The sequence below is a fragment of the Puma concolor genome, chromosome B4 (genome assembly GCF_028749965.1).
Source record: "Puma concolor isolate L17-30 chromosome B4, mPumCon1.1.hap2, whole genome shotgun sequence".
Lineage (NCBI taxonomy): Eukaryota > Metazoa > Chordata > Mammalia > Carnivora > Felidae > Puma > Puma concolor.
Window position 1 is genome coordinate 17,126,427 of NC_141673.1, and position 20,413 is coordinate 17,146,839.

At 52.9% G+C, this 20,413-nt stretch overlaps 1 protein-coding gene across 4 annotated transcripts in view; it reads left to right on the top strand.

Annotated features, from left to right (window-relative positions):
- The window catches only part of APPL2 (adaptor protein, phosphotyrosine interacting with PH domain and leucine zipper 2), a 54,306-nt gene that overhangs the window by 26,543 nt on the left and 7,350 nt on the right, over nucleotides 1–20,413 (top strand). For all 4 annotated transcript variants that reach the window (XM_086712470.1, XM_086712469.1, XM_025926636.2 and 1 more), the window contains 11 exons: nucleotides 289–347; nucleotides 1,499–1,645; nucleotides 6,290–6,372; nucleotides 9,970–10,128; nucleotides 11,511–11,699; nucleotides 12,977–13,019; nucleotides 13,102–13,158; nucleotides 13,255–13,343; nucleotides 17,874–18,032; nucleotides 18,185–18,237; nucleotides 19,789–19,963. In XM_086712470.1, coding sequence (XP_086568596.1) covers nucleotides 289–347; nucleotides 1,499–1,645; nucleotides 6,290–6,372; nucleotides 9,970–10,128; nucleotides 11,511–11,699; nucleotides 12,977–13,019; nucleotides 13,102–13,158; nucleotides 13,255–13,343; nucleotides 17,874–18,032; nucleotides 18,185–18,237; nucleotides 19,789–19,963 — 1,213 coding nt within the window. The remainder of the gene's footprint in view (nucleotides 1–288; nucleotides 348–1,498; nucleotides 1,646–6,289; nucleotides 6,373–9,969; nucleotides 10,129–11,510; nucleotides 11,700–12,976; nucleotides 13,020–13,101; nucleotides 13,159–13,254; nucleotides 13,344–17,873; nucleotides 18,033–18,184; nucleotides 18,238–19,788; nucleotides 19,964–20,413) is intronic.

Here is a 20,413-nt window from a genome sequence, read left to right on the forward strand (position 1 = left end):
TGCTGACCAAATGCTCTCGCCTTTCAACTTATCTGCGTGCTAAAATGCCTTTATTTTGGGGCGCCTGGGTGGCTCGGTCGGTTGAGGCGTCCGACTTCAGCTCAGGTCACGATCTCGTGGTCTGTGAGCCCGCGTCGGGCTCTGTGCTGACAGCTCGGAGCCTGGAGCCTGCTTCGGATTCTGTGTCTCCCTGTCTGACTGCCCCTCCCGTGCTCATGCTCTGTCTCTCCCTGTCTCTCAATAATAAATAAACATTAAAAAAATTTTTTTAAACGCCTTTGTTTTTAGAGCATGACCTCTCGATGGCAAAATATAGCAGGCTTCCAAAAAAAAAGGAGAATGAAAAGGTAAGCGTACCTACCTTACATTTTGTTTTTCACATCATTTGCTTAAGCTCCTTTTCTAGTTTCCTGTTGTGAATTTGTGGCAATGAGAGCATCTTGATGAATCCTTTCTCTTCTTTCATATACATAAATTTTTAAATTATTTATTCTGAATCTTATAAGTAGACTTCTGCCTCCCTGTTCTAGCTTTTCAAACTGGTTTATTAAACACCAGCTTGGAACCTTTGTAAAATTTCAGTGATTTCCACATGTGGTTCCTCATATGTATTCAGGTCACTTCAATTTCTTGCCCTGGGTGTTGACTCTGATTCTTTTTTTTTTTTTTTTTTTTTTAATGTTTACTTTATTTTTGAGAAAGAGAGTGTGAGGCGAGGGAAGGGCAGGGAGAGAGGGGGATAGAGGAACCAAAGTAGGCTCTGTGCTGAGAGCAGTGAGCTGATGTGGGGCTTGAACTCACAAACCGTGAGATCATGACCTGAGCTGAAGTCAGACGCTTAACCAAATGAACCACCCAGGTGCCCCCACTCTGATTCTTTAGCTCAAGTTTTTTGGTATTATAGATGATATGGAACTTTTTATTAACACATGTGACTTTTACTTCCATTACATAATTTCCTTGAGCTAAATTATTTCCTTGGAATACAATCTTATGAGTGAACTAAAATGTTGGTGGCTTTCAGTGCATGCCGCCATATTGTTTTCCCAAAGGATCACAGCACTTTGTAGTCCTGCCAGCAGACAGGAGTTGGCTTCACCCCAGTGCAGCCTCGCAAGCACAAAGATGCTAGGACTTTGGTATTTTTAGTTTAGAGTTTTAGAACGTGAGGCAGGGGTGAGCCTGGGTGGCTCAGTCAGCTAAGCATTCAATTCTTGATTTCGGCTCAGGTCATGATTTTAGGTTGTGAGATCGAGCCCCTCGTGGGGCTCTGTGCTGAGTGCAGAGCCTGCTTGGGATTCTCTTTCTCTCCCCGCCCCCTCAAAAAAAATTACATTAAAAAAATAAATAAAGCATAAGGTGGAACCTTATCTGGGTTTTATTGTATTTGTCACAGAAATGGGTTTTGTGAATAAAGGGACATTTTCGAAGCTTCGTGCTCTTCTAGAATCGCCATGTCCGTTAGACGAGCCGACATTTTCCTCCCACCTCTCCTCAGGTGAAGACCGATGTTGTGAAGGAGGTGGCGGCTGCGCGGCGGAAACAGCACCTTTCTTCCCTTCAGTACTACTGTGCCCTCAACGCGCTGCAGTACAGAAAGCGCGTGGCCATGATGGAGCCCATGATAGGCTTCGCCCACGGACAGGTAGGCCGTTCCCTTCCCCTGAGGGCTAAGACCTGAGCCGGCTGGGGAGGGCAGCTTGGCATTCCTGCTGAGGTAGTGTTTAGGAGAAACCAAAGAAACACGAATGCACCACCTCCCCGGAGCCTCCCGTAGGTTCAGCACATGGAGAGCTTCCAGGTGGGCTGGCTCATCGTTAGCGGGACTCGTTAGGCTGTACGCCCGGGGAAGTGATGGCCTTGATCCCAGGCCTCCCGGAGCGGGGGGGAGGCTGGCATGGCCCTTTGTCTCTGAGCCAAGTGAAAGCCAGGCACGTTCTGCTGTTCTGAGAAGCAGCTGACCGCTCAGGTCGGTGGAGGTGGGCCTCCGGCTCGAGACCCCGCACATCCCTCTGCTGCTGTGTGTAGTGGGGGGGTCACGCTCGCTTGGGCCATTCTCATTGCTGAGGTTATTGCCGGCACCCTTGGCATCTGGGTCGTGGTGAAATGTCGCCACTGCTTGCTGAGGTCTCTGTTGAGGGTATATTGACTTCTCCCCGCCCAGTTAGTGGTCCACTGAACCTTTGCGTGCCGGAGGTCTAAGGTGGCGGGAGGGGCGGGGTTCTAGCCTGGTGGGGACGGGAGTGGGTATGTGTGTGAGGCCAGGGGCACCGCCCCCCTCCCTCCCTGCCCTGCTTCGGCCCCACTTACGTGGGCTCCAGCACCTCCCTCCAGCATGTGGGAAACACACCCGCAAATCTTCTTTCCGCTGACAGTCTAGGAATGGAAGGGAATGTCGGGAAGAAAAAAAGTCGGCAACTTTTTATAACTCCACACGTGTGTTGGGGTGCCTGGGTGGCTCAGTCGGTTAAGCGTCCGACTTCGCCTCAGGTCATGATGTCGCGGTTTGTGAGTTTGAGCCCCGCATCAGGCTCTGTGCTGTCAGCTCAGAGCCTGGAGCCTGCTTCGGATTCTGTCTCCTCCTCTCTCTGCCCCTCCCCGACTTGTGCTCTGTCTCTGTCTCTCAAAAATAAATAAATGTAGAAAAAAAATGATTTTAAATTCCACACATGTGAGCATCTTTTGTTTTTTAATACATTTAAAAAATGGATCTGTTTTTAAAAACACAGCATCAGTAGTATTCAGGGGAGAGGGGAACAAGAGAGGATCTTCAAGCATTCAGGCTCAATTATCTGTCTTTTATTAAAAAAAAAATTTTTTTAGGGGCGCCTGGGTGGCGCAGTCGGTTAAGCGTCCGACTTCAGCCAGGTCACGATCTCGCGGTCCGTGAGTTCGAGCCCCGCGTCGGGCTCTGGGCTGATGGCTCAGAGCCTGGAGCCTGTTTCCGATTCTGTGTCTCCCTCTCTCTCTGCCCCTCCCCTGTTCATGCTCTGTCTCTCTCTGTCCCAAAAATAAATAAACGTTGAAAAAAAAATTAAAAAAAAAAAAAAAAAAATTTTTTTAACGTTTTATTTTTTTAAGAGACGGACAGAGCGCGAGCAGGTGGGGGGGTAGAGAGAGAGAGAGGGAGACACAGAATCTGAAGCAGGCTCCAGGCTCTGAGCTCTCAGCACAGAGTCCGACGTGGGGCTCAAACCCATGAAAGTGAGACCGTGACCTGAGCCCAAGTCAGACGCTCAACCGACTGAGCCACCCAGGCGCCCCTCAAGTATCTGTCTTCTTAATGTGGTTGTCACGTTGTTGAATGGCGAGGTAACTAAAGTCAGCTTCTGCCTTCGGAGGTGGTGCTTAAATAGAGCACTCTAACCTTTCTGTGACATCTGAGTGAAGCTGGGTTGAACCAAAAACCAGCCGTGTCCATTCGTGGGCTGTGGGCTCCAGCCCTCAGCAGACCCTCTGCAGCTGTCCAGCTTCCTCACGATGTGTTCTCGTCCGTTCTCCTGTGCCCTCCTCTCTCCTTCAAGTTTTACACCTCTGCCCTAGAGGACGTCCCGGCTTTGTGAGGGAACATCGGTACTGCCTTTGCTCTAATTAACGCCTCCTGTCACGTCTGTCCTTCCTGGATTGACGGTCCTTGCCTGTGGACTTAGAGGCCCAGGGTCAGACAGGGTCCTGGCCTGAGAGCCTCAGAAAGCTGAATGGCTGCGGGCCTGATCAGTTAGTGTTTACAGGGCCTGGTTGGTTAGGGGAGGGGCCTCGCAAGGCCTGAAGGGTGGACTTGTTCCCGGCTGGGTTCCCGTGTGTCACCTTGAGGACCACGCCGCTTCTCCCGGCCCGCGCTAAGCGAATGCTGCTGCAGGGCCGAGGGGGCCTGGCTGTGGAGCAGAGCACACGTCACTGGGTGGCCACAGCAGCAGTTTTGGGGATTGAGGATGGCACGGTTTCGTTTTTCACGTGGAAAGTATCCAGATTTCGGGACAGAAGACCAGACAGCCCCTCCCCTCGCAGACCTCAAATCTTGCTGCAGACTTGGCTGTCTCGCATAGACCAGTTGTCGTCTAACCCCGTGAATCTTTTGGGCAATTCCAAGGCATTCCTTCTGCCTCATCGGCCCCTTTAAAGCCATGTATGTCTACGCAGCATCTACCTCCGTTAGCTGCCGGTCACGGGGCCGCTGTACTTCCTGTCGTTCACACAGGCACACCAGGTCTTTGGATGACGTTGGGCTGAATCCAGCTTCTCAGCACCACCCCTGTCAGTGCAAGTGGTTTGGCTTTACTTCTGTCTTCCCTGGCCCTTGTTCAGTAGGTTTGCACTGAAATCATGATTAGTCGTCATGCCTGGAAACAAACTGAGGTTTTGTAAGCTGCATCCAAGTTTATGAGAACACCAAATGAACTCTAGTATTTACAGGGTAGGTGCTAGGAAAGGTGACTGTAGATGCCAGTATCTTCTCCTTCCTTTTCATTCATTCATTTAATCAGATCGTTTTAGGGGCTGCCCGAGTCCCTGCCCTAGGAGCTTACAGAGTAGCAGGGGAGCTAAGACATGGAATTAATTCCAAGAGTTCAGAGAGGGGAAGGAGAGGAAAGCCACTGTGCTGCTGTGTCCTTAGAAATGCGGAAAGCTCATTTAACAGACTGATGTTTCCAAGATCCAGAATGGCATTTACCGTGTTGATCTCTGTATGATTAAAAGATCACGGGGCCAGAGCAGCTTCCTGCGTTATCACCTTGCGTCAGGATAATGGCGATCATCCTCTGTTTTTGTACTGTGAAAACTAAGGACGTGGGGTCGCATACCTCCCCAGGGTGTAAACACGTCAGAACTGTCCCGACAGTGCCTGCCAGCCTCACTGGGATGTGAGGTCGAGTTCTCTGCCCACCTTCCAGGGCAGAGGCAGCTTCCAGATCAGACACATGAGCTGGGACAAAGTGTGAGAAAATACCCTCATGCAAACTGCATGTCTTTTTTTTCATGACGTGGCTTTGCAACTGTTACCTCTCTCTGACCAGGCATGTAAAATGGAGTTCATACCCAGTATTGAGAGTTTTTTAAAGCCCTGGCCATAGAAAGAAGTGGAAACTGTAGCTCTGGGGCAGGATGGTTACACATGTCAGCAGTGCACTGGACGGTCCCGTCTTCCCCCTACCCCTGCCCTTCAAGGTTTGACAGGCAACCCGGACTTTCTGGACAGTGAATACCTGGGACTCACGGGAAGTAGGCATTCCTTCTTTTGGTTCCCCGAAAGCCAGCACTTGTAGTTTTATTTTCAAAGGAGACTGAGGTCTCCTGGGGCCACTCTCCCCTGGGCTGAGAGAGCGTCCATCCAGCACGTGGGGAGCAGGAAGGGACCCTGCTTGTATCAAGCGCCTGTTCGGGGCCAGAGCTCGGCTGCATCTTTTGGATTGACCTCAAGGCTGGAAGGGCCTTTTTAAAATTTATTTTATTTTTTAACGTTTATTTATTTTTGAGAGACAGAGTGTGAACAGGGGAGGGGCAGAAAGAGAGGAAGACACAGAATCTGATGCAGGCTCCAGGCTCCGAGCTGGCAGCACAGAGCCCGATGTGAGGCTTGAACTCACAAACCTCGAGATCATGACCTGAGCCGAAGCCGGACGCTTAACCGACTGAGCCATCCAGGCACCCCGAGGCTGGAAGGGCCTTTTAAGGGTCGTCAGTCCAGTTTCCCCTTCTCGGTGTCTCAGCCGGATTATCTGTCAGCTTGCGTTCCAAGCTGCACATGGCTCGGTGAACGGGGTCAGCTGGTGGCCCTGAGGTGCGCTTCTCTTCCCGGAGAACCTCCTGCCGTGCCGCGTCAAGTGCTCGTCGGCCTCTTGCTGGCGCTGTGCACATCATTTGTCACACACCAGTGTAGGTCCTGGAGACGCAGAGGTGGAGACCTACCTCTTGCCCCCAAGAAACTCTCTGTCTAGAATTCACAGAGGAAAGCAGCCGATGGCGAGAACATCAAGACTACTTGTCAGTAGCAACTGCTGACGCACCCACGTGTGGTCTGTGCCAAGCAGCGACTTACATTGTCCCCGATGTTGACAGTCTCTCGGCGAGAGAGCCGGGTCCCACCACCCCATTCTGCAGCGCACTTGGGGCTTCGGGAGGAACCCTGCTGGCCCGCTGAGCTCAGCGGAGGCGCATGAGGCACCACGGGCACGCGGGGGTGTGGAGGGGGGCAGTGTCGCCGCCCCCGGTGCTGCCAGTCCTGCACCGAGTGAGCTCATCCGTCTCCTTTCCTAGAGGACTTTCACGGCATCACACTTCTGTCTTTCAGATTAACTTTTTCAAGAAGGGAGCAGAGATGTTTTCCCAAAGCATGGACAGCTTTTTATCCTCCGTAGCAGACATGGTTCAAAGGTAAGGCTGCAGTCCACTTTGGGTCTTGTGGGCCTTTGCCTCTCCTGCTGAACCCGTCCCTCCGGGGGGTCCCCTCTCCCGGGGGGTCCCATGGAGCCCCACCACGCTGGGATCCCTGGGCAGCGGGCCCCCTTCTTAGCCGCCGGTGTTTGGGTTGTGGTTGAAAAGTAATGCGTTTTGCAGTTCCCACCATGGGGAGCCCAGAGGCGTGCCCACCCATGAACAGACTGTGTATATGAATAAAAGATGAAGTGTCTGCGGGGAGACTTTTCCCGTTAGGTCCCGGTGCGCGTGCTGAGGGCCTCTTGTCTGTTGGCCCAGCCTTCGAATGTTAAAGCCGTCAGTCCGGTGTAGACTTGCTGTGGTCTTGGAAGCACGCTTTGCTTCCCCTTTGGAGCCGAGAGGTGTGTGGCCAGCAGTGCTGCGGCTCTTCTGGAAACTAACCGTCCCGTCAGTTCATGATCAATAAACGAGGCTTTAAGCCTCTTTTGAATCAATTTAACAAATTGCATTTCGGCCTCATGAATGTTTATATTTTAAGAAGACGGCATCCTCTGTTCAGACCGTCTTGCCCACGTTTAGTTGATGCCGTGGCTGCTCCGAGTCCCTTCACCTCCCGCTGCCGGTGTCCGTGAGCCCCGGGGAGCCTTGTCTCATGAACACTGCAGACGTGATTTCTGGAGGATGGCACAGAGAGAGAGTAGTTGATCAGCAGATACACAGAATGGAAGTAGGAGTGCAGAATTTATCTTGTTTGGAAAAGTGGAGCAAGGGCGCTCATTTTCTTGAGGGTGTTGCTTTTCAAACACCTCGAGGCCAAGCAGTAGACCCCGTTCAGGCAGAAGTGTACCTCAAGTGCTGACAGGAGAGAATGAAGCCGAAAAGCCAGAGCTGAGCTCCGTGCGGCATGCGGGAGGGTTGCGGTTTGAAGTCGTCTACGCCTGCCTGGAAGTCACCGGCTGCTCGTCCCTGGCCGCGTTCGTGATGAGGCTAGAAGGCACTTTGAAACCCCGTTTCCGTTTCCTGCCTAATTTGATTGTGAGCCGCTGGGAGTGTTAGGAGAGGGGAAAGGAAGGTGCCTGCTGTCACTTCATCCCTCCCTCCACCCCTACCCCTGCCCTCTCCCGACTGCCTCTCTCTTAGCCTCCATTAGCTCCCGGAATTCCCTGGCTTTCTGTTCCTGAGAGAACCGTCTGGGCTTCAAAGTTTGTTCACGCACTAGATTTTTTTATTGACAGATGGTAGGACGTTTGTGCTTGAGACGCCGTGATGTACTTCTCTGCAAACCTCAGAGCCTCTGTGTCCTCCGTTGTCAGCATCTGTGTGAGCTGGCACAGGCCGTCCAGAGTGCACCTCAGCCGCGCGGGCATTTCCATGTGACCTGCATCAAAGCCCCGGCTCCACGGCCTTCGGGGCTGTGGCTCATCCCTCTGCTGCCTGATGAGGCCTAGTTCATTACAAGGGCAGTAGCCGCAGACAGCATTCCCAGCCGAAGCTGGAAGCACTTGAACCTCCTGGTTCAAACGGCTAAAGCACTCAGATCAAGGTTCTAATTTTCCGACCACTTGGCTTTTCCGTTGGCGAGTAGATAAACACGGCCACGCCTCTCAGGCCACGAGGTGACTGCTGCACTGCTGGCCCAGAGGGGCCAAGGACAGTGTGCTGGCTCCGGATGCTGCCCTCCTTTCCCTGGGAGCTGAGTGGCCAAGCTCTGCCGTGTGAGCTGTGCGGGGAGTCTGAACCCAGCCTAAACCAGACATGGTGGCTTTTCGAATCACCCAGAGGGCCAGGAGCTTTTCTTTTCTTAAAGTTTATTCATTTATTGAGAGAGAATGCACACAAGAGTGGGGGAGGGCCAGAGAGAGAGTGAGAATCCCAAGCAGGCTCTGCACAGTCAGCAGCACAGAGCCTGACTCAGGGCTCGAACTCGTGAACTGTGAGATCATGACCTGAGCCAAAATCAAGAGTCAGATGCTTAACCGACTGAGACACCCGGGCACCCCAGGCGTTTTTCTTTTTAGTTCCTAACCCCGCAGGGATACACTTCTGCTTTTTTTCTTGGTTCCTACTGATCGATCAATCAATATGTAGGTAGATGGTCAATTAAATAAACTTTTTGTTCTTTAGTCTTGGAAGAAAGCCTGTTGGAAAGTACTTTTCTACCCTGTCCTGGAGTGCCGGGAGCCCTTTGCGCGGCCACTGAAGTGGAGTCTGTGTGGGTCCGAGAGCGGAGGGAGGGGCAGTTAGTGACCGCTCCCTGAAGCTGTGTGCCAGGTGTCCTGCTGGTACACAGGAGTATTTTTCTGGGGGTGGCGATCCTTACCTTCCGCTGGGTCCTCAAGGAGCCTTGCCATCCCTAAAAGCTTAAGAACCTAAGTGGTTTTGTATATTTTGGCTCTCTCCTTCCACTTCCTGAGCTGCTTAACTTTCTTCTCCATTTCACTCGCCCCGTCTTGGCAGTGATAAGCAGGTAAGCCAATGAGGCTTGTTCTCCAGCTCGCCCGTCTTCAGGCTACCAGTGGTGGAGTCCAGCCATTCTATTCAAATGTCAGAAGAGCCAAAATTAACTTAGATCGCCTGCCTGCCTGTGTTGAGCTGCATTAAGGCATAGGCAACATGCACTGTGAGTCTCCAAGAGGAGAGTGTGGACCAAGCCCAAACTTAACTCTTTGAGAGAAACTCCTAAGGAACTCACTTTGGGAAACAGTGGCCCCCAAAGTTCCTTCTGATTTTAACATTTGTAATTCAGTCCTTCTTTAACACAGTGGAAAAGTGGAACAACGCGTCTGTGGTTTGCTTTCTCGCGTGGATGGGCCGGGCCGTGTTGGGCAGCTTGTGTTTGGCACTTTATATCCGAGATTGTCAGCGCTGGGTGGGGAGCTGTGGAGGCATCACTTTGTGGGAAGTAAGGGCAGCTGCCTCTTCCAAGCTAAAGCTTCCAGGTTTTCCACAGCTCGGCACACAAGTGCACACAAGCCAGAGCTCAGACCTTGGCCCTCTTCCCCTGTGCCGTGTAGCACGGGCAGCCCTGGGCCCGGCCCCGCAGTCTCGGGCAGCTGTATGGCTGTGGGCAGCCCTGGGCCCAGCTCCATGGTCTCGGGCAGCTGTATGGCTTCTAGAAGAGGAAAAGCATTGCCTTTGTCTTTGTCCATGTGCCCTCGTCCTACCTCCTGGTTGTTTTCTGTCCTCCAATGGCCGCTTCCAGAACTAGGGGGAGCAGAGGGGCAGGAATGACTGCTGTTTCCTTCCTTTCCAGCATTTTCGCAGGTGGTCTGCACCTGAAGCCCTGAGAATGGGCTCATTAAAGCTTTTCTCCTAAAATCTGCATCCACAGGTCTGAGCCCGGATACCACTTTGTCAGCAGACAGATTGTTTCACTGGGTTGGGGCGCTGGCCAGTGGCCAACCTGTTCTGTTTCCAAAGAGCAGTCATGTAAACATTTTTAGCAACGTGGACTTGAGTCCCCTCGATCTCCAGCGTCTGGGGTCTGAGCTCCCTTTGTGGGGCAGGAAGCCGCGGGATCAGCTCCGCCATCTGTGGCTCGGCAGCACTCGGTTGGCCATGAGGAGCCGCTGACCTGACGCCTTCTGTCTTAAGCATTCAGGTGGAACTAGAAGCCGAAGCGGAAAAGATGCGGGTGTCGCAGCAAGAACTGCTTTCTGTCGAGGAGTCTGTTTACGCCCCAGACTTTGATGTGGCTGCACCACAGATCAACAGGAACCTCATCCAGAAGGCTGGTTACCTGAATCTTAGAAAGTGAGAATGCCGTTGCTGGCCTCTTTTTCTAAAATCGGTTTTCCCTCAGAGGGGAAGGGAGGGCTGGGGCAGGCGAGGGTGGGGAAGGAGTCCTGCACAGTGCCCCTCCCACCTGCCACGCAGGAAGCCTCTGAGGCTCAGGGCCCAAAGAGCCGAGAGAGGGGCTTGAAACAGCCTTGTAAGAGGCCTGTTTGTGGACTCTGAGGGGCGGGTCACCCCGTCCCTGGTGACCATGGCCATGTGCAGATAGCCTGCTCTTAACCGTCATCAGCCTGGACCGTTGAGAGCTCCTATCCCACCCCGCCCTTAGCCCAGGCTGCTGACGTGTGAGAGCAGTGTGCTCGGGGCCCACAGCTGAGACTGGCGTCGGGGCCTGTAGGCCTTCCGGGTCATCCGGATCCATGTAGGCTGAATCACACCATGTCACTTGGGGCCATTTGAGTTAAAGAGAGGATGATCGGGCTTCCTTGTGTCCAAGAGCAGACGGAGGCTGTCCGGCGTGGTGAACACTCTGGCTTTGGTTCAGTCAGACCCCGTGGCCGGGTCTCAGTCGTGTCACCCGTGAAACAGCTGGCAATGAGTCCCACTAAATGAAGTCGTTGCAAGGATTGAATGAGGTCGTTCCTAGCAGGAACAGGCACTCACACGTTAGCTAGTTCCAGTTTTGCGAAATAATTGCAACCATGGAGGCAGGAAACCTAGTGCCTTGCACATAGTTGCAACTCGAGAAACATTGAATCAGGTGAGTGCACCTGATACCTCGCAGATAGAAGGGCTACAGAGAGGAATTGCCGGCTGTTTTCTTACCAAGGTGGAGCTCCTCAAGGCTCTCCCCGCTTGTTGAGATCCCAAGTTAAGTATCTCCTTTAGTTCATACGGATGGAAAATCCTACAAGATTCTGGTGTTACTTGCCAGTTACTGGATATTCCTCTTGCAAGCAGCCCACAAAACCAGAGTAACATCCAGTTGGAGCAAAACTCAACCTAGTTAATGTCCCTGGAATTCTGGGTGCTGTGAGCCAGGGTGACCCTGGTGACTCTCACTAGATTTAGATAGTTCGGTCTGTGTCTTAGTGGACCGTCTCGGTTCACAGCTCCCGTTTCCAGGTCTCGGGGAGAAGCCAGCGTCTGGCTGCTGTAGGGTGGGCATGTGCCAGAGCGAGCCCTGGGTAGGCATCCCCCGAGTGGGCAGAGCCCCTGACTTCCAGGTCACTCCAGCTGCAGTTTGCCTCTTCTGCTGCTCTGCATTTGCAGTTTTGCTTTAATGTAGAGAAGCATTTTTTCCAAAATGCCACCAACACTGGTAAAGAGGCAGCAAGACCTTGGGCTTCTGCGCGGGCTTCCGAGCACTGACGGGCTCTCTAAAGTCACGATTCTTGCAGTAAAACAGGGTTGGTCACCACCACCTGGGAGCGGCTTTACTTCTTCACGCAAGGCGGGAACCTCATGTGTCAACCCCGGGGAGCTGTTGCCGGGGGCCTGATCCAGGACCTGGACAACTGCTCGGTGATGGCAGTGGATTGTGAAGACCGACGATACTGCTTCCAGATCACCACTCCCAATGGAAAATCGTACGCCACACGGGTCTTATTTGGGAGGAGAGCAAGGGTAGTGACCCCACCCCTGCCCGGGGCCTCCTGGCGCGTCCCTCCATGCCAGCCCTCCATGGGAGAGACCCCCTCCGGGGCTCGTTGGTCTTTGGGGAGGTTGTTTTATGCTCTCTTTAAGCAAGCACACAGCACCCCTGTGGGATCCAGTCTGCCTCGTGTGAGGAGTCCCAGTGCGGGTTTGTCCGCGGCCCTGGAGGAGACCCGGCCTCCGTGTCTCTGTGTGGGAGGCAGCCATAGGAGAGTCGTTTGTCAGCAAAGATCTGTAGAGAAGGCCGTGGCCACCCCTGCCTGTTCCCATACCAGCTCTGTGTACTGTGCTGGGGCGGAGGGCGGGCAGACCTGCCTGGGGAGCCTGCTGTTCCGGCTGAAACTGGAGACAAACTGGGCGGTGTGCTCAGCCACGGCACTCCCTGTGGGAACGTGCTGTCCCCACAGACCCCCGTGTGCCTCAGGGGCCCAGAAGAGGTCACTTGGAGTCATTCACAGATCCCACTGCAATGGGGTCCCCTCTGGAGCAGGAGCTTCAAACTGAGCCCCCAGGAGTGGGGCCGGCCGTCCTTCCATGGGAGCCGGCTCTGTTCGCATTTGCTTCCGGGTGGGGTTCTGAGCTGAGATTCTGTCTGGACAGTAGCGTGTTCTGGCAAGCTGGTACAGTGCTGACCGGCTCCCCTCCCAGGTTCTCAGAGCAACTTCAGACCTCACCCTTCCTCCTGGGCGGCAGGAGAGGCCTGGGATCCCAGTCGTGGTGCCGGGCAGTTAACTCCTTGGTTTTCTCACATGTAAAGTAGGGCTGAGGTCCATGCTCCCACCTCCCATAGCTGTGGGGTCCCTGGGAAGGGTTAAGCCCTCACCAAAGGCAGGGCAGTATTATTTTTGTCCTGTTCCCCTCGGTGGGACAGCAGAGTGTCTGGCTTCTCTGAGCGTGGCTGGGAGGAGGGGTTGCCCTGATCACCTAAGGGGCCAACAAGAAGTCTGTGCTTGTGGACCCACAGACTTGAGCTAGTAGACCTGAGCCCAGCTGCTCACTTTATCGATGAGAAAGCACAGGCCCAGGGGAAGGAAGCGTCCGTCCAGGATCACACGGTGGATGAGCAGCAAGCCAGAGCCCCAGTTTTTGTTTCCGGTCATGCTGCCTTTTGTGGTCCTTCTCTTTGGGACCCAGCTGACTTCGGTGAATGTGGAGTAAGCTTCAGTCTCCGAGATCTGGGGAGCACTGACTTGAATGCACTTTATTTCAGGGGAATAATCCTCCAGGCAGAAAGCAGAAAGGAAAACGAAGAGGTAAAGCTTCTGTTCTTTCATTTTTGTCCTGGTCTAGCCGGTGACTGGGATCCAGCAGGTTTCTAACGCCCTCTCTCCACAGTGGATCTGCGCCATAAACAACATCTCCAGACAGATCTACCTGACTGACAACCCAGAGGTAACTCGCACGGCCTTACCTGCATCCCCGCCCCTCGCTCGGTCCGAAGGGTCAGTGCCCCTGCCGGACTGAGCGTGTCCTCCTGTGCACTTGTAGGCAGTCGCCATCAAGTTGAATCAGACGGCTCTCCAAGCAGTGACCCCCATTATGAGTTTTGGGAAAAAACCAGAAAGCTCGTGCCCCAGGTAACTAAAGGACCGTGGAAAAGTGGCTTTTCTGTATTGAGGTGTTGGGAATCGGCAGGAGTCCTTCCGTCCTCACCCGGCACGCGGGGATGGTGTCGGGTCTGTTCTACTGAAGCAGTAAGGACTGCCGGGGGAGGGGAGGGGCAGAGCCAGGAGCCACTGGCTGCGTGAGTCCAGTGCGTCTTCCTGCTGGAGCACTTGGCCGGCCGCAGTCCCAGCACGTAGGACTTGCACGGAGGGGCTGCTGCCCAGGGAGTCGCACATTTCCTGTCCACGTCAGCAAAGTTCTGGAACCAAAACGAGAACTTTTTTAAAGTCCGGAACAGTGGTCTGTGTTACTGCCCAGGCCTTACCCGCACGCATACTGATACTTTCACGTGTGCGTTAATCTTGCTTTTTCGCGTGTATTTTTCATATTTTTACACTTCTCGTAATTGTTCCTTATGATAACTACACACTCTCTTCCTTGACTTATTAGCAGTTGAATGTTTAGGTAGTCTCTCTTTCCTGAGTTTGCTATTATCGTTTACGGTGAATATTTTCATGCCTGTGCCTTCATTCTTGTTTTGAATATGGCTTTGGGGTTTATTCCCAGAATCCCACCTTCTTTCTTAATGGGAGGCTCCATTTGGCTAAATAGTAAGAAGGTTGTAATCATAGAGGGCTGCTAATGAAAGCACAACATCCGAGGTAAATGACAATTAGGACTGTGTTTGGTGACCATTTTTCAGAGGCACGGTAGAAGGAACCCCATTACGTAAATGATCTGCAGATATTATCGTGTGTCTCTGGAGAGAAGTGATTGGAAAGCTAAGAGCAAACTTCCCAGGGTCTGGGCTCTGTGAAGGGGGAGCCAGTGTGCGCGCAGCACGGGGCACTTGGGAAGGAGCCGCGATCAGGCCGGGAGAGTCGGAAGTTCGATCGCGAAAGACTTGGGTGCCCTGCTGACCGGTGCTGGGCCGTGGAGTGGAACTGGGAGCTCTGAGAAAGGGGTGACCCCCGTGTAGAAAGACTGGCCTGCGGCCCTGCGGGTGTAGGACACACAGGGCTGAGGCGTGGCGGGCGGAGGGCAGGGTGGGGTCACCGGACGGGGTGTCTGCTACAGCAGCAGTAGCTGAAACCGTGCACGTGAGCGAAGGTGACGAAAGTGGGCATGAGGCAGCGGGTCACGCTCAGGTGTTGGATCCCACAGTTTGTGCGGGGAGCGTGTTGCTAAGGGTGGCTCTGAGGACGGCAGTGTGAGCGCTTGTCCTTGGGCCTCGTCGTCGTGGGTGATGGCACTGTTCCTCCCTGTACGGCCTTGGGGACAGAGAAGGCGCACTGCAGGGTGCTGGCTTTGGAGTTTGGGGACTCTCTGATGGCTCTGCCTTGAACGCAGCTGGGTGGCCTGGAGCAGGTCAGCTCTCTGTGCCTGTCTCCTTGACTTTGACACGGGAAGAGGCAAAACTAGATGACCTCCCTTTCCGTTCCTGAAAACGCTATCTTGCTAGGGTGCCAGCGTGTTGTTTAATTAGTGTTACTAAAGAGGTGGTTGGTTTTCTGAAAAAGAGTCTGTGGCTCAGATTTAATTAATTCAAGAGCTGATTTTTCTCTCTGTTGGGGAATAAGTCAGTCACGCGGCAGAATCCTCTAGCCAGTCGGCTGAACTGAGCCTGGGAGGGTGACAGCTGTGGCCGCCAGATGGCCCAGAGCTGTGGGGGGAGGTGGGAGAGGGCGGATCTCTCTTTAGGGTCAGCTCGTTCAGAATGAAGAAATGTTTTGCTGACAGAGGGGGAAGGAGCAGGGAAACTGTGTTCTTGGGAACAAGCTGCCGTTCAGTCCCACGCAGGCCTCACACGTGGCCTTCCCCTCCTCCCCAGGTAGCGTATCTCTAATGCGCACTCGTTTATCCAGCTAGTCAAGAGTTGGTTTGTGGGGTGTCTACTCTGTGCCCAGGCACTGGGCTGGGGCGTAAAGCGGAGTCTTGTCGGTAAAGCCAGGCGGAGGGTAAATAAAAACTTAGTTAAAATGGGGAAAAGCCGCGCTGGTGTTAAAGACAAAGGTGCTGTCCTGAAGAGGTCTGGCCGTGGAGACGGTATTCAGACCGAGAAGTGAAGGATGAGGAGTGGCCACTGTCGCAAAGAGCCAGGTGGCCTGCGTTCCCGGAGCAGCTGAGGAGGCTGGCGGGCAGAGCACTTGGTGTGTCGGGAGAACTGGAGGGAGGCCAGTCTCACTGGGGGAGCAGGACCGGCTGGGGAGGGTGGGGCCAGGAACGGCTCCCGAAGGCAGGCAGGCAGGCAGGCACGGTCAGGAACGGGGGGAGCCGTCCAAGGGTTCAGGGAGGTAGATGTGTGCGTGGCAGAGAGGAGAGGTGACTCACTTGACGTCGTCCGGGGGCAGCTCTGGCTGCTGTGCAGGACACGGAACTGAGCTGGGCAAGCTGGGCAAGCCCGTGACTGAGCACAGTCAGGAGGCTGTGGCATCTCAAACCAGGATTGTGGCAGAGGAGGCGAAAGTAGATGTCATGGGGGGCTTATTTTGGAGGCAAAATCTGAAGGACTTGTGCTAGAAGGAGATACGAGTGGAGGGAAAGGGACAGACCAAGAGGGCGACCGCAGTCTGGCTCGAGCACCCGGACAGGTGGTGGCGTATTGAGATGAAAAGGAGTGGGTATCGGGGGTTCGCTCACTTCTGGACAGAAGATTGAGGGGCCCGCGGCACGAGCCGGTGGTCACGTTCCTGATACGAGTCTGCAGCACAGAGGAAATCCCAGGGCCGAGCACAGAATCAGGAACTCATCGGCACGGGCTCAGCAGGGCGAGAGAGATCATCTTGGGAGCGAGCGTAGAAGGACAAGAGAGGAGCCTAGGACCGAATCCTGAAGAACGCCAACATTTGGAATAGAAGGGAAGGAACCCGTTAAAGCCACCAAGAAACACCAGGGAAAGTGGAATCAGCAGGAACCGAGAAAGAAGAGTTTTAAGGAGGGAGAGCTCAACTATGTTACATGCTTTGACGTGGGGTGTGTGAAGTAGGACAGTGGTCGCCAAGTGTCCATTGGAGTTGGTGACGTGGCGATCACGGGGTGCTCCGTCATGTCCCTCCCGGGTTCAGAGTGTTCAGTGGCTCCCGGGAACGTAGAGTCAAGTGCAGACCTCACCCGACAGTGTCACAGCCCTCCACGACCCCGGCCCGCTCCTCTTCCTGGTGTTCTCTCCCCTGAGTCTCTCTGGGGAGCCAGCATCTCGGACGCACCCTCTTCCCTCCGAACTTCTCCTGCCTTCCTCCCGTGCTCACCACTTACAAATCCGTGCCCCTCTCGTAAAGACCGGATGTCGTTGTGCCACTTTGGACCGAAGCGGTGTGACACGGTGGGAAAACACGACCGGCCGTGGGGAGACTTCGGTTCCCAGTCTGGCTCCCCCACCTGGCAACCCAGCGCCCTCAGAATTACTCCGGGGCTCCAGAGACCGCACGCTCTCTCCTCTCCTGTCACGAGGGAGCTGAAGCAGAGCAGTCTCTCCCCGCGGTGACTGGCTACAAGCCTGTGTCGCGTTTCCATCCACTCTCCGGTCAGTGCGCTCACCTGCCAAACGGCTGCCTTAGAGTAGTTTGCATACGGTGCGTTCAGTTACCGACAGACTTGAGAACGAGGAACAGAAGGGTATCGGAGAGACATCTTGGGCTCCAGATAACGGAAGAAATGAAAATATTTTGACATTCTTTGTCCCTCAAAGGGGTTTACACTCCAGCTGGGGAGAGAAGATTATAAAGACATGAGACCTGCTCTTACAGCATCCTGTCACTGAAAGAGAAGACACATGGTGGCACATGACTGGTCACCGTACTGGCAGCTCTCTCCTGTCACGGGCCACCGTCTCACCTGCAGCTTGTGTGGACACGGTGCCGAGCTCAGGGTGTTCACAGACACACGAGACTGTCCCGGGGCTCACTGGGAAGAAACACTGGAGTGCAGAGGACAGAGGGTCGGGCTGGCTTGACGGGCTTAGTGGATGGAGAGGAATTTGTTCTGGCGGGAAAGAGGATTGGGATGGAGACTGAAAGAAGGAAAAGCTTGTGATGTGTTGGTGTAGCTCCCTCTGGCGGAGGGTGCGTTACAGGAGCGGCAGGGGGCTCTCGGGAAGTGAAAGCCAGGTTGTGATTGAATGCAGGCCAAGGTGTATTTATCCGTTCAGTTAACGGTTTTGAGTGCCACCTTTATAGCAAGCAACAAATATGATTTAGCTGTAGCCCACGCCCTCAAAAACCTGTCTCACAGGGAGAAAGATCCAGAAAATCAGTAGACCGTGTGTTAAGTGATATGACAACGCAGAATGTTGGGCAGCAGAGCTCACTGTGGGGGAATCTGAAGGGGTTAAACCAAGGACACGAATGACATTTTGTGAAGATTTGTTTGTAGAAGTTGAAGGATTGACTGAAATCTTCACCCTTATCTATTTGTAAAAGTCACATCAGCGTTCAGCATGTGTTCTTTTGATCATAAAGGCATAGGTTAAAAGGGATTTATTTCCCCCCTATTTTATACTCCAGTCAGAACCTGAGAAATGCAGAGACAGAAGATGACAAGATTGTGTCCCAGGTAGCCGTCCGTGCCGACGACGCCGATGAGCTCATCGCACCGGGAACACCTATCCAGTTTGATATCGTCCTTCCTGCCACAGAATTCCTGGACCAGAACCGGGGGAGCAGGTGCGGGCTCAGGGAGGTTACCTCGGGGAGAAATGAAAGTGACCTTGGGTGTCTCTTGTGTCCACCCCCATCTCCAGACAGTGTTGCCATTCTGACTGAGTGCCCTCTTGGCCAGAAATGTCCTGATTGTGTGCCTCTGGCCATTTCCCTAGGCGCATCAACCCTTTTGGTGAAACTGAGGATGAGACCTTTCCAGAAGCAGAAGGTGAGCGGGTGGTCTGTGTGCTTGCTCTTTCCCCTTCACAGAATGGCGAGGGCCATTGAAACGAGGAGCGGAATCATGTTGCGGAGAGCTGGGCCTTGAAGGTATGAATTGAAATTATGACCCACGGGTCTGTCGTTCTCTGAAAACTCATTAGGATGTGTACAGGGAAGGCAGGTCTTAAATGAAACCCGCAGGGATGTGGACAGATTCTCCACTTGTGTCACAGTGTTGGCCCATCCTTACCCTTTCTATAGCTCCTGCGTACAGAGTGGCCAAACCTAAATCAGAGACCAGATTACTACAAAACAGATTCAAAGAGGATAAAGCGCTCACAATAGAATGCAATCTGGGTGAGACATGAATATGCTGTTTCATTTCAGAATGCCGAAAACACACATAACAGCTCATTCTTGTGTTTGAAGATGACATGGCTCGGTGGTATTTAATTTGTTCAAGTTCAGATTTTTGACGTTTGATTACATTCTTCTAGTACCTAAGAGCACACCCGGCAGAGCTGACCGTAACCTAGCACTCCGCAGAGCGGAGGCAGTTGAGGGCCTCACGCCTGGAGCCTGAGAGCAGCGTTAGAATGAGATGCCGCTTCCTCAGACTTAAAAGCAGGACTTGAGAGTCGGCACCTCGTACGGAATCGGGCAGAAAGGGGGCCGGTGGAAGGAAGGAGGCTAACAGGCTGTGCCTCAGGTCTGCCGCCCCGTCTCTAGCTGACCTTCCATATAGGCCACCCCGTAAAATCTCTACAAAAAAAACTTCCGAACTTGTAAAAACTGTCTTCGTGTGGGAGTCACTTCTTATAATATTACATTAATTATATTTTTCTCCTCTTTTAACCCTTAAGTTATTTTTAGGGGCAAAGACACTAATAGATCGAGGAAGGAAAAAGTAGCCATCTTAGTTTAAAATGGTGGAGAAGTGAATTATTCTTACAGAAAAAAAAAACAACCTTTAAACCTCTGTGATCTTCCAGTTGCGATTGCAGTTACCCAGTCTTGTCAGTTATGTGCCATTATCGGGGGGCCAGTGCTGGCAGTTTACTAGAATCTGGTAAGCAGAGTAGTTGGAGATGTGCCATTAGCTCCTGGGAGATCGTCACTGCCCTTCAGTAATGCACGATATGTGTGAACTGGATGAGCCCCCAATCAGGTCTTCTGTTCTTCAGATGGATTTTCTTCTTCAAGAGGACTTTATCAGTGGGCCCGAGGAATGAATTTTCTGTCATCTAGCGGAGAAGCTCTTATTTTCAGAGAAAAGACGTATATACCGCCACCTAGAGTTTTAGCGTTAAAAGGATGGTTGTGTGGTACTGACTTTTCATCTTACGATGCACAAAGAGGTGCTTTTCTAGTCTAATGAAGTCGTTCCAAAGAGCCAAAATGTAGACAGTAGGCGATTCAGGGCTTCGGCACCGTTTTGAGGAATTTGCCGGGAAGCCCTCCGCAGGAGGCAGACCAGACCTGAGGTCTTCTGCCTGTTCTCAGACCGGCAGCAGGCAGGAAGCGAATGTGATCCTGAGCAGAAAACGCTCTCTTGCAGATTCCCTTTTGCAGCAGATGTTTGTAGTTCGGTTTTTGGGCTCGATGGCAGTCAAAACAGACAACACTACTGAAGTGATTTATGAAGCAATGAGACAAGTATTGGCCGCTCGGGCAATTCACAACATCTTCCGTACGACAGAGTCCCATCTGATGGTCACCAGTCAGACTCTGAGGTATGTTTCGTTTCAGACCCTTACAGCTTTACCTGATTCCCCATTTAAGGCACATTTACTCACTTAGAATGTTCATACTAGAATATTTGATCAGATTAAGTGAAGGTGCTACTCTTGTCTTTGCCCTGTTCCTTTGTATGTTCTGCTTTTACAAGATACGGTGGATAGAAGCTGTTCCCCTAAGGAGTGGGTACCCTCAGAGACTTAGTGGTGAATGAGTCCTCTCGTTCGTGATGATGCCATCACTGAAGAATTGCTCAGTATATCTCAAAGCTTGAAAAAGAAAGGGTTTTTTTTTTCTTTTTTAAATGTTTGTTTACTTTGTGAGAGCGCACGAGCGGGGGAGGAGCAGAGAGAGAGCGAGACAGAGAATCCCAAGCAGGCTCTGCACTGTCAACACGGAGCCTGATGTGGGGCTCAGTCCCACAACCGTGAGATCACGACCTGAGC